At 44.4% G+C, this 12,578-nt stretch overlaps 1 protein-coding gene across 4 annotated transcripts in view; it reads right to left on the bottom strand.

The window, feature by feature from the left end:
* fam193a (family with sequence similarity 193 member A) overlaps positions 1 to 12,578 on the bottom strand; it is a 334,280-nt gene that overhangs the window by 123,591 nt on the left and 198,111 nt on the right. For all 4 annotated transcript variants that reach the window (XM_085973735.1, XM_085973887.1, XM_085973783.1 and 1 more), the window contains one exon: positions 7,707 to 7,870. In XM_085973735.1, the coding sequence (XP_085829861.1) occupies positions 7,707 to 7,870 (164 nt within the window). The remainder of the gene's footprint in view (positions 1 to 7,706; positions 7,871 to 12,578) is intronic.

The raw sequence follows: 12,578 nt of genomic DNA, 5'->3' as shown, positions 1-12,578 counted from the left end.
CAAGCGCAGGCAGCGCACGTCAACCCAAGCACCCCACCCACCCGCCCCTTCAACCACCGTCTGCCCCACCTGTGAAAGAGACTGTAGGTCCCGCATTGGACTCATCAGTCACCTGCGAACACATTTTTAATGTGGAAGCAAGTCATCCTCGGTTCCGAGGGACTGCCTAAGAGAGAAGACTATGCCCCACTGGGGGGAATTTGCATCTAGATCTGGTTCTGACAAGTAATCAGCATGCCCGCCATCATATTTAAAAGTACTAGAAGTCTGGAGATTAGTGACCAATATGATCAAATCATAATATGGCAATTGACCTTAGTGAGGGCCAAGGCAGAAATATATTATTCCATGCAAGCAAACTTCAAATGGAATGAGATCCAAACAAAATGATATTCAACACAAAGATAGGTTGGTTCAGGAAAAATTGGAAACTGTTAAAACTAAGTATTAATTTTGCAAGGCAAGTATAAAGAAAAATAAGCTAGTTAAACAAGCAGTATCCAAAATGGAGAGAGAGAAATCAAAATGAAAATAAGAAAACCAACATATACAACACAGACAGGAAAAAATGAAGGATTATAGTAAATAACAGGTTGCAAACAGGGCACTAGAGAGGAACACAGAAAAAGATGTTAAGCATAATAAAACATTTTATCAATATAATTATAAAGGATTGGTTAGGGAGGAAGTTAGGCATCTGAAGGATAAATGCAGCAGAGAAAATGAAGGGAAAACAGTAAATTACTTAATGATTATTTTGTAGAACTATTCAATGGGCTGAAAAATACTGATTTATTATCCAATTACCGTAGTGCACTGAATATCCTAGAGGGTTTTTAAACTCAGTCTGGAGTAGGTACTCAATAAAAGGACTGAAGACTAACAAATCCTCTGGGAGAGACAGCATATACTTTAGGGTACTAAAGGAGAGCATGAAGGAGGTATGTGCATCTCTGACTGTAGTCACAAAAGATTCATTGGCTAATGCTGGGGCTCCGCAGGATGAGGGGGAAATGTAGCACTTAATAATTGAAAGGGGCGATAGATGAGATCTAACCTAGGCCCAATACTACAGTGGATTGGAAAATAAATCGGATTAGTTTCACAATTTCAAGTCAAAGAATATTGCTACGTAAGAATTTAAGAATTAGGAGCAGTAGGCGGTCATATGGCTACTTGAGCCTGCTCCGCCATTCAATAATATCATGGCTAATCTTCGACCTCAACTCCAGTATCCCACTCCCAGTGCCACGTGCTAGTGAGTATAGAAATAGGAGGACAGAACCGATGAATGTGTGGTTGGGGAGATGGTGCGGGAGGGAGGGCTTTAGATTCCTGGGACAGGTTATGGGGGGAGGTGGGACCTGTACAGGCCGGACTGGTTGCACCTCAACAGGGCCGGGGCCAATGCCCTAGCGGGGAGGTTTGCTAGTGCTGTTGGGGAGGGTTTAAACTAATTTAGCAGGGGGGTGGGCATTAGGATGTAGCATTAGAAAGGAGAAACAAGGTGCATAAAGGGAGAGACAGATAGCACTAGAGGAAGAAATAGTATGGTATTAGGTGGGGTCAGACTAAGAGAGAATACAAGGTGGTCTAAGATAGGTTTACAGTGCATGTGTGTGAATGCACGAAGTGTGGTAAATAAGGTTAGTGAGCTGCAGGTGCAAATAGACACAAGGGACTATGTTGTTGTGGCGATAACGGAGACCTGGCTCCAAAAAGGGCAGGATTGGGTATTAAATATTCCAGGATACAAGGTGTTCAGGAAAGATAGGGAAGGAAAGAAAGGTGGTGGGGTGGCAGTATTGATATGACAGTGCTGGAGAGAGAGGATGTCCTGGAGGGCTCAAGGACAGAATCTATTTAGTTAGAGTCCAGAAACAATAGAGGTGCAATTACACTACTGTACTAGGTTTATTATATAGGCCGCCAACTAGTTTGAAGGATAGAGGAGCAAATTTGCAGGGAAATTAGAGAGAGGTGCAAGAACTATAGAGTATTACTCTATGACTCTATGAGTAGTGATAATGGGGGCACTTCAACTATCATAGAAACATAGAAGATAGGAGCAGGAGTCGGCCATTCGGCCCCTCTAGCCTGCTCCGCCATTCAATGCGATCATGGCTGATCATCCAAATTCAGTACCCTGTCCCTGCCTTCTCCCCATATCCCTTGATCTCATTAGCCTTAAGAAATATATCCAACTCCTTCTTGAATATATTTAATGAATTGGCCTCAACTGCCTTCTGTGGTAGAGAATTCCACAGGTTCACCACACTCTGGGTGAAGAAATTCCTCCTCATTTCTGTCCTAAATGGCTTACCCCTTATCCTTAGACTGTGGCCCCTGGTTCTGGATTCCCCGACCATTGGGAACATCCTTCCTGCATCTAGTCTGTCCAGTCCTGTTAGAATTTTATAAGTTTCAATGAGATCCCCTCTCATTCTTCTATATAATATATATCCTATATAATACTGGGATCGTAATAGTGTTAACATAGAAACATAGATAGAAACATAGAAACTAGGAGCAGGAGGAGGCCATTCGGCCCTTCGAGCCTGCTCCGCCATTCAACGAGATCATGGCTGATCATCCAAACCCTCGCACCCGGTCCCTACACCGACAGCCATCCCACCCAAGCTCTATCCCCGTAACCCCGTAACCCCACATATTTAATCCCCCCTAACACTAAGGGCCAATTTTTTTTATCATGGCCAATCAACCTAACCCGCACATCCTTGGACTGTGGGAGGAAACCGGAGCACCCGGAGAAAACCCACGCAAACACGGGGAGAATGTGCAAACTCCACACAGACAGTCGCCCGAGGCCGGATTTGAACCCAGGTCCCTGGCGCTGTGAGGCAACAGTGTTAACCACTATGCCACCGTGCTGCCCTGATCCACCAAGGGCAGAGAAGTGGAAGAACTTTTGTGATCAGTATGTTTCCGGCCCAATGAGGAAGGCGGCATTGCTGGATCTGGTTCTGGGTAATGAGGTGGGTCAAGTGGAGCAAGTGTCAATAGGGGAACATTTAGGGAACAGTGATCACAGTATCATAAGGTTTAGATTAGCTATGGTAAAGGACAGGAAGCAATCTAGAGTTAAATTACTTAATTGGAGGAAGGTCAATTTCAGTGGGTTGAGAATGGATCTGGCCTGGGTAAATTGGAATGAAAGATTGGTAGGCAAAACTGCAATCAAATAATGGGCTGCCTTTAAAGAGGAGATGGTCTGAGTACAGTCGCGGTACATTCCCATGAGGGGGAAAGGTAGGGCAACCAAAGCCAGTGCTCCCTGGATGACAAAAGAGATAGAGAGTAAGATGAAGCAGAAAAAAGGTGCGTATGACAGATGTCAGGTTGAGAATACAAGTGGGAACCAGGCTGAATATAGAAAGTTCAGAGGGGAAGTGAAAAAGGAAATAAGAGGGGCAAAGAGAGAGTATGAGAATAGATTGACAGCTAACATAAAAGGGATTCCAAAAGTCTTCTATAGGCATATAAATAGTAAATGGGTAGTAAGAGGAGGGGTGGGGCCGATTAGGGACCAAAATGGAGGCTTAAGCATGGAGGCAGAGGGCATGGCCGAGGTACTAAATGAGTACTTTGCATCTGTCTTTACCAAAGAAGAACATGCTGCCAAAGTCATGGTGAAAGAGGAGGCAGTTGAGATACTGGATGGGATAAAAAAATTGCTACGGAGAAAGTACTAGAAAGGCTGGCTGTACTTCAAAGTAGATAAGTCACCAGGACAACAACAACAACTTGTATAGCGCCTTTAACGTAGTAAAACGTCCCACGGCGCTGCACAGGAGTATTTTAAGACAAAAATTTGACACCAATCCACATAAGGATAAATTAGGGCAGGTGACCAAAAGCTTGGTCAAAGAGGTAGGTTTTAAGGAGCATCTTAAAGGAGGAAAGAGAGGTAGAGAGGCGGACAGGTTTAGGCAGGGAATTCCAGAGCTTAGGGCCTAGGCAACAGAAGGCACGGCCACCAAAGGTTGAGCGATTATAATCAGGGATGCTCAAGAGGCCAGAATTAGGGGAGCGCAGATATCTCGGGGGGTTGTGGGGCCGAAGATTAGAGATAGGAAGGGGCGAGGCCATGGAGGGATCTGAAAACAAGGATGAGAATTTTGAAATCAAGGCGCTGCTTAACCAGGAGCCAATGTAGGTCAGCGAGCACAGGGGTGATGGGCGAACGGGACTTGGTGCGAGTTAGGACATGGGCAGCCGAGTTTTGGATGATCTCAAGTTTATGTAGGGTGGAATGTGGGAGGTCAACCAGGAGTGTGTTGGAATAGTCGAGTCTAGAGGTAACAAAAGCATGGATGAGGGTTTCAGCAGCGGATGAGTTGAGGCAAGGGCGGAGACGGGCGATATTATGGAGGTGGAAGCAGGCGATATTTGTTATGCTGCGGATATGTGGTCGGAAGCTCATTTCAGGGTCAAATATGACACCAAGGCTGCGAACAGTGTGGTTCAGCCTCAAACAGGTGCGAGGGAGAGGGATGGAGTCAGTGGTTAGGGAACAGAGTTAGTGGCGGGGATCGAAAACAATGGCTTTGGTTTTCCCAATATTTAATTGGAGAAAATGGGATGGGACCAGATGGGGTGAATCCTAGGACGCTGAGGGAAGTAAAGGTGAAAATTGCGGAAGTACTGGCCATAATCTTCCAATTCTCCTTGGAGACAGTGGTGGTGCCAGAGGACTAGAGAATTGCAAATGTTACACCCTTGTTCAAAAAAGGGTGTAAGGATAAATCCAGCAACGACACGCCAGTCAGTTTAATCTCAGTAGTGGGAAAGCCTTTAGAAACTATAATCCAGGACAAAATTAACAGTCACTTGGACAAGTGTGGATTATTAAGGAAAGCCAGCACAGATTTATTAAAGGCAAATCGTGTTTAACTAACTTGATTGAGTTTTTTGCTGAGATTACAGAGATGGTTGATGAGGGCAATGCAGTTGATGTGGTGTACATGGACTTCCAAAAGGCGTTTGATAAAGTGCCACATAAGAACATAAGAAATAGGAGCAGGAGTCGGCCATTTGGCCCTTCGAGCCTGCTCCGCCATTCAATAAGATCGTGGCTGATCTTCTCCACTTTCCTGCACTATCCCCATATCCCTTGATTCTGTTAATATTCAAAAATCTATCGATCTCCGTCTTGAATATACTCAACGACTGGAATTCTCAACCCCAGAGGGCTGTGGAGGATCAAAGATTCACCACCCTCCGAGTGAAGAAATTTCTCCTCATCTCAGTCCCAAATGGCCGACCCCTTATTCCGAGACTGTGACCCCTGGTTCCAGACTCCCCAGTCCTGTAAGAATTTTGTCTGTTCCAATGAGACATAATAGGCTTGCCAGCAAAGTTGAAGCCCATGAAATAAAAGGGACAGTGGCAGCATGAATATGAATTTGGCTAAGTGACAGTAAACAGTAGTGGTGAACGGTTGTTTTTCGGACTGGAGGAAGGTACACAGTGGTGTTCCCCAGGGGTCGGTAGTAGGACCACTGCTTTTCTTGATATATATTAATGACTTGGACTTGGGTATACAAGGCACAATTTAAAAATTTAGAGATGACATAAAACTTGGAAGTATAGTAAACAGTGAGGAGGATAGGGATAGACTTCAAAAGGACAGACAGGCTGGTGTGGAATGGGCGGACACGTGGCAGATGAAATTTAACGCAGAAAAGTGCAAAGTGATACATTTTGGTAGGAAGAACGAGGAGCAGCAACTAAACTAAAGGGTACGATTCTAAAGGGGCTGATTGAACAGAGAGACCTGGGGGTATGTGTGCACAAATCGTTGAAGGTGGCAGGGCAGGTTGAGAAAGCAGTTAAATAAGCATACGGGATCCTGGGCTTCATAAATAGAGGCATAGAGTACAAAAGTATGGAGGTTATGATGAATCTTTATAAAACACTGATTCGGTCTCAGTTGGAGTACTGTGTCCAATTCTGGGCACTATACTTTAGGAAGGATGTGAAGACCTTAGAGAGGGTGCAGAAAAGATTTACACGAATGGTTCCAGGGATGAGGGACTTCAGTTATGTGAATAGACTGGAGAAGCTGGGGTTGTTCTCCTTAGAGCAGAAGAGATTTGATAGAGGTGTTCAAAATCATGAGGGGTCGAGACAGAGTAGAGAGAGAGAAACTGTTCCCATTGGCGGAAGAGTCGAGAACCAGAGGACAGAGATTTAAGGTGATTGGCAAAAGAACCAAAGACGACATGAGGAAAAACTTTTTTACGTAGCGAGTGGTTATGATCTGGAATGCACTGCCTGAACGGGTGGTGGAAGCAGATTCAGTCGTGGCTTTCAAAAGGGAATTGGTTAAGTACCTGAAGGAAAAAAATTTGCAGGGCTACGGGGAAAGGGCGGGGAGTGGGAGTAGCTGAAGTGCTCTGACAGAGAGCCAGCACAGGCTCGACAGGCCGAATGGCCTCCTTCTGTGCTGTAACCATTCTATGATTAAATGGCTGACCCCCTCATCCTGAGACTGTGCCCCCTAGTTCTAGATTCTCCAGCCAGGGGGAAACAACCTCTCAGCATCTACCTTGTCAATCCCCCTCAGGATCTTGTATGTTTCAATGAGGTCGCCTCTCATTCTTCTGAACTCCAGAGAGTATAGGCCCAATCTACTCAATCTCTCCTCATAGGACAATCCGCTCACCCTAGGAATCAACCATTCTAGTGAACCTTCGTTGCACCCCCTCTAAGGCAAGTATACCCTTCCTCAGATAAGACGACCAAAATTGTGCACAACAGAACAGAACTCAAAAAACAGCTCGGTGGTTTCTACAAGTGCAGTGGCATACACCACCTTGATTTAGGAGCGTTGTATCACATCTAAAGACCTTTCTGAAGCAATTTCTTATTTTTCCTCACCAGTTTTCTCCTTTCCTCCTGTTATGAAGTAATTAACTGCTTGCAAGGATACAATTCCACATGTGCTGTTGCCTTTCAGTGTCTTGCTCAAGGTGGTTCAGAACATAAGAACATATGAAAAAGGAGCAGGAGTAGGCCATTCGGCCCTTCGAGCCTGCTCTGCCATTCACTGATCTTCTGCTTCAACTCCATTCACCGGCCCTATCGCCATATCCCTTGATGCCCTTACTAGTCAGAAATCTAGCGACTTCTGTTTTGTATATACCCAATGACTGAGCCTCCACAGACCTCTGGGGTAGAGAATTCCAAAGATTCACCACCCTCTGTGTGAAGACATTTCTTCTCATCTCAGTCCTGAATGGCCTACCCTTTATCCTGAGGCTGTGGCCCCTGGTTCTGGACTCCCGAGCCAAGGGAAACATTATCCCAGCATCCACCCTATCAAGCCCTGTAATAATTTTGTATGCTTCAATGAGATCCCCTCTCATTCTTCTGAATTCAAGAGAATACAGGCCTAGTTTACTCAATCTCTTCTCATACGACAGTCCCTGCATCCCAGGAATCAATCTCGAGAACCTTCGTTGCACTCCCTCTGTGGCAAGTATATCCTTCCTTAGGTAAGGAGACCAAAATTGTACACAGTACTCCAGGTGTGGTCTCACCAAGGCCCTATATAATTGGAGCAAGACTTCTTTACTCCTGTACTCATGTGTGAGCCACAACAGGGTTTGAGCAGATTCTTTTGACTGTCTGGGTGGGAGAGTAGACATCTTTTCTCAAAAAACAATAACAAAGTCACTTACCTGCGTTCATTGCATGCCTCACAGTTGCAAGCGATTTCTGACGGTGCGGGGGCGTTGACGTCTGTACCGGGTACAGACTGTACTCCGACAGCCAGTCTTCCACCTATCGAGTCCTGGGGTGCTCCATTATTAGCCATTGGCATATGCAATAAGAAATCTTGGTTCTTTAGTCATAGAGAAACAGAAATAAAATGGAATCAGAGACTTTCAACAATTGAAAAACACCTGACAAAATGAAGCCATACGCAGCACCTCGTCACCAAACACAGCAGAAAATATGTAAGATAATCCCCAGAAATCAAGGGCATCAACCTGGCTCAGTACTCTCAACAGGGAGTCAGAAAGTTGTGGGTTTAAGCCCAATTTCCAGGGTTTTAAATCACAATCTCGGCCAACACTCCAGTGCAGTACTGAGGGAGTACTGCATTGTTGCAGGCCCTATCTTTTGGATGAGATATTAAATCAATTCTGTTGGTTCAAGTAGACATTAAAGGCCACATGGCACAATTTGAAGAGCAGCAAAATTCTCCTGGTCAATGTTCCTCCTTCAACCACCACCAAAAACACAGACTAACCAAAGTTCTGACGAAGGGTCATCGACCTGAAACGTTAACACTGTTTCTCTCTCCACGGATGCTTCCTGACCTGCTGGGTGTTCCCAGAGTTTTGTTTTTATTTCAGACTTCCAGCATCTGCAGTAATTTGTCTTTGCCTTAGATTAATTGGATTACTTACTGCAAACATTGCACCCTCACTTAGTAATCAAACAATGTACAGGTGCACCACAAGCCAAATAAAAATCAAACACCCAACCTTTCAGTGTGCCTTATTGCCTTGCAGACACTTATTTAGGAAAAACAAAAGCTCAGAGCAAGGTAAAATGTAAATCAAGAGTGCGAGTGACCAGTTAATGACTAAAATAATGGGAAACCAAGGGTCTGAGGAGAGTGAGGAACTTAAAGTAATTAATACTAGGAAAGAAAAAGTACTGGAGAAATTAATGGGACTAAAAGCCGACAAATCTCCTGGGTCTGATGGCCGACATCCTAGGGTTTTAAAAGAGGCGGCAATAGAGATAGTGGATGCATTGGTTTTGATCTTCCAGAATTCCCTAGATTCTAGAACGGTTCCCATGGATTGGAAGGTAGCAAACATAACCCCGCTATTCAAAAAAAGAGGAAGAGAGAAAACGTGGAACTATAGGCCAGTTAGCCGGACATCAGTAGCAGGGAAAATGCTGGAATCTATTATCAGGAACGTAGTAACAAGGCACTTAGAAAATCATAATATGACTGAGCAGAGTCAACACGGATTTATGAAAGGCAAATCGTGTTTGACAAATCTATTGGAGCTTTTTAAGGGTGTAACTAGCAGAGTAGATAAGGGGGAACCAGCAGATGTAGTATATAAAAAGGCATTTGATAACGTGCCACACAAGAGGTTGTTACACAAGATTAGGGCTCATGGGATTGGGGATAACATATTAGCATGGATTGAGGATTGGTTAATGGACAGAAAACAGAGAGTCGGAATAAACAGGTCGTTTTCAGGTTGGCAGAGGTTGTAACTAGTGGCGTGTCACAAGGATCAGTGCTTGGGCCTCAGCCATTTACAATTTATATCAATGACTTAGATGAGGGGACCGAGTGTAATGTTTGCTGACGATACAAAGCTAGCTAGGAAAATAAGCTGTGAGGAGGACGCAAAAGAGCCTGCAAAGGGATTATAGACAGGTTCAGTGAGTGGGCAAGAATGTGTCAGTTGGAGTATAATGTGGAGAAATGTGAAATTATCCACTTTGATAGGAAGAATAAAAAAGCAGAATTTTTTTTTTTTTTTATAAAGTTGAGAGACGAGTAAATGTTGGTGTTCAGAGGGATTTGGGTGTCCTTGTACACGAATCACAGAAAACTAACATGCAGGTACAATAAGCAATTAGGAAGGCATATGGTATGTTAACCTTTATTGCAAGGGAGTTGGCATACAAGACTAAGGAAGATGCAATTATATAGGGCCCTGGTGAGACCACACCTGGAGATTTGTGTACAGTTTTGGTCTCCTTACCGAAGGAAGGATATACCTCTGCCTTAGAGGGAGTGAAACAAGGTTCACTAGATTAATTCCTGGGATGAGAGGGTTGACCGATGAGCAAAGATTGAGTGGATAGGCCGATGTTCTCTGTAGTTTCAGGTAGATGCTGAAAGGCTGTTTTCCCTGGAGTATAGAACTAGGGGTTCACAGTCTCAGGGCAAGGGGTCAGCCATTTGGAACTGAGGTGAGGAGAAATTTCTTCACTCAGAGGGTTGTGAATCTTTGAAATTCTCTAACCCAGAGGGCTGTGGAGGCTCAGTCGTTGAGTATATTTAAAATGGCGATCGATAGATTTTTCAACAGTAAGGGAATCAAAGGATATGGAGTTAGGGCCGAAAAGTGGAGTTGAAGATTAGCCATGATCTTATTGAATGGCAGAGCAGGCTCAAGGGGCCGAATGGCCGACTCCTGCTCCTAATTCTTATGTTGTTAAAAGTTTGAGTTGGTGCAGAAATGGACCTGTTTTAAACATAACTGGGGCCCAGGGTGACCCGAGCCTGAAGCAGGCCGACAGTGGGACCAAGTAGCCACCCAATAATGAGGTCAGGAAGCAAACCAAAACCAAGGCTGGGAGAAGGGGTTGGGGGAGGGAGACAGAGGCGGTTACAGGGTGGTGCAGAGATTTAGGTGGAGATCACACTAATCATACAAGTTATGATACAGAACACACCATGATATCCAGGACCGGATCAAATCAAATCTCCAAAAATGTACCAATCAAATTGCAGACTTATATATCTGTTCACCAGTGGTGAAGGTATTGCCACTTCCAAGCCAGATCCCAGCAAAATACGCACATGGGATGTTGGAAAATGTTCCACAATGTGTTATGTACATTCAGAGAGAATGCAGTAAACCAACCCTGTACGTGCCTTAAAGCTTCCCTTACTATTAAAAGGGGAGGGGTAAAAAGGCATACTGCAAGAAACACATATGGGCGGAACTGGGGTTGGGGTTGGGGTTGCACTTGGGGGAATCCCGAGCATGATTTTGTCAGGGTTGCACTGTCTGACTAAATCCCTTTGCTATTATACAATTACGAGAACAGACAAGAAGCCAAATCTGAACAGACAGTTGCTCACAACCTGCTTTCACTAATAACAAAGCGTACCGTGAGCAAACAGATGGGAGTGAGCCTCAATGGAGCATCCTCCCCTCATCTACGATAGCAGAACTGCACAAGCAACACACTGAATATGTCATTATACAAGATTACAAATCAAGCCATAAATTATGCAAGCGATTTCTGCACAGATTTCTTCAGCTCACAGAACAGCTTACATCTGAAAGGTATGTTTGCAATTAAAATAAAAAAGCAAAGAAAACCTTGCATTAAAAGAGCACCTTTCACGGCCTCAGGAAGTCCCACAGCGTTTTTCAACCAACTAATTACTTCTGAAATGTATTCACAGTTGTAATGTAGGAAACGCGGCAGCCCATTTGCACACAGCAAAGTCCCACAAACAGTAATGAGATAAATGACCGGATCATCTGTTTTCGTGAGGTAGGTTGAGGGATAAATATTGGCCAGGACACTGGGGATAACCCCCCTGCTCTTCCTTGAATAGTGCCATGGGATCTTTTACATCCACCTGAGAGAGGAGACGGAGCCTCGGTTTAACGCCTCATCCGAAAGACAAAATACAAGATAAACTGAAGTTGCCTTTCCGACACATCATCATCTTTCCTGCACACCTTCATGATTGAGCAACAAAGCAGAAGAGGGCATGAACCGTCTACATACATTAACATTACCGGTAAAATTTCAAAGGGATGTTAGGGGAGCATGAGTATGGAACACCAACAAGAAAGGGTTATCTACGCAACACATTTAGGAAAACCGAAAGGCAGAGACTCTCCCAAATAAGTGAATAACTCTGTATAATTCCCTGTGTAATGCCACGTAAGAGGAAGGAACTCCACATAAGCATCGATGAACACAGAGCTGCAATGAGAGGGAAACCCCCCAATTGGAAAAATAAACTAGGATTGGGGGAGGTGCAGTTAGTCAGACACTGGTCATTCAGACTTTGGGTCCAGGTTCAAACCCTAGCTCCTGGCCACTTATTCCATCTCTCATCTGCTTGCTTCAACTGAACTCGATGCCCTGCTCAATCCTGAGCAGTGCTTCAAGTCCCACATCTGGTCCAGTATCCAGACCGCTTAGCTCACTCTTGAAAATCAGCTGCCTGGGACATTTTAGCAACCGAAGCTCCGGAATGCCCTCCCTAAACCTCGCTGCCTCCTTTAAGGCACTCCTTAAAACCTCCCTCTTTGACCAAGATTTTGGTCGCCTGTCGGTATCAAATTGTGTTTTCCGTGAAGCGCCTTTGGAGGTTTGACTGTGTTAAAGCTGCGATATAAACTTAAGTTGTTATTGTTGCTGCTGTTTTGTTACATGAAAGACGCCATTTAGTTGTGGTCAGCTGGATGGAATGGTCCGACATGAAATTGGAACAGAAGTCGAAGGAACTTCACCCTGCAATCTGTCCCCGACGTCAAGCGTGGTTGATGCAGATTATGGGTTCCCAAAAAGAGAAAATGTTTCCTAACCTTCAGCACAAAAATAATATACTTTTAAAAAAGTTATTTGAAAAGGCCACACAAATGCAACAAAACCAGGGGAAGAGAAGAAATGAAAGATGGATTTAATCGGCTTTAAACATATGCATGACCAAGAATTTATTTAATAAAACTAATCACATCTCACTGGTAGAACAATACCCTTAAGATTTAGGCAATTCACAGTGATGCAAAACAGAGTCTCAACAACCCAGCTCA

Source organism: Somniosus microcephalus, chromosome 1 (genome assembly GCF_052327205.1).
Source record: "Somniosus microcephalus isolate GS21.2 chromosome 1, FLI_Smic_1.0, whole genome shotgun sequence".
NCBI classification, from domain to species: domain Eukaryota; kingdom Metazoa; phylum Chordata; class Chondrichthyes; order Squaliformes; family Somniosidae; genus Somniosus; species Somniosus microcephalus.
This window is presented reverse-complemented; position numbering and strand designations above follow the sequence as displayed.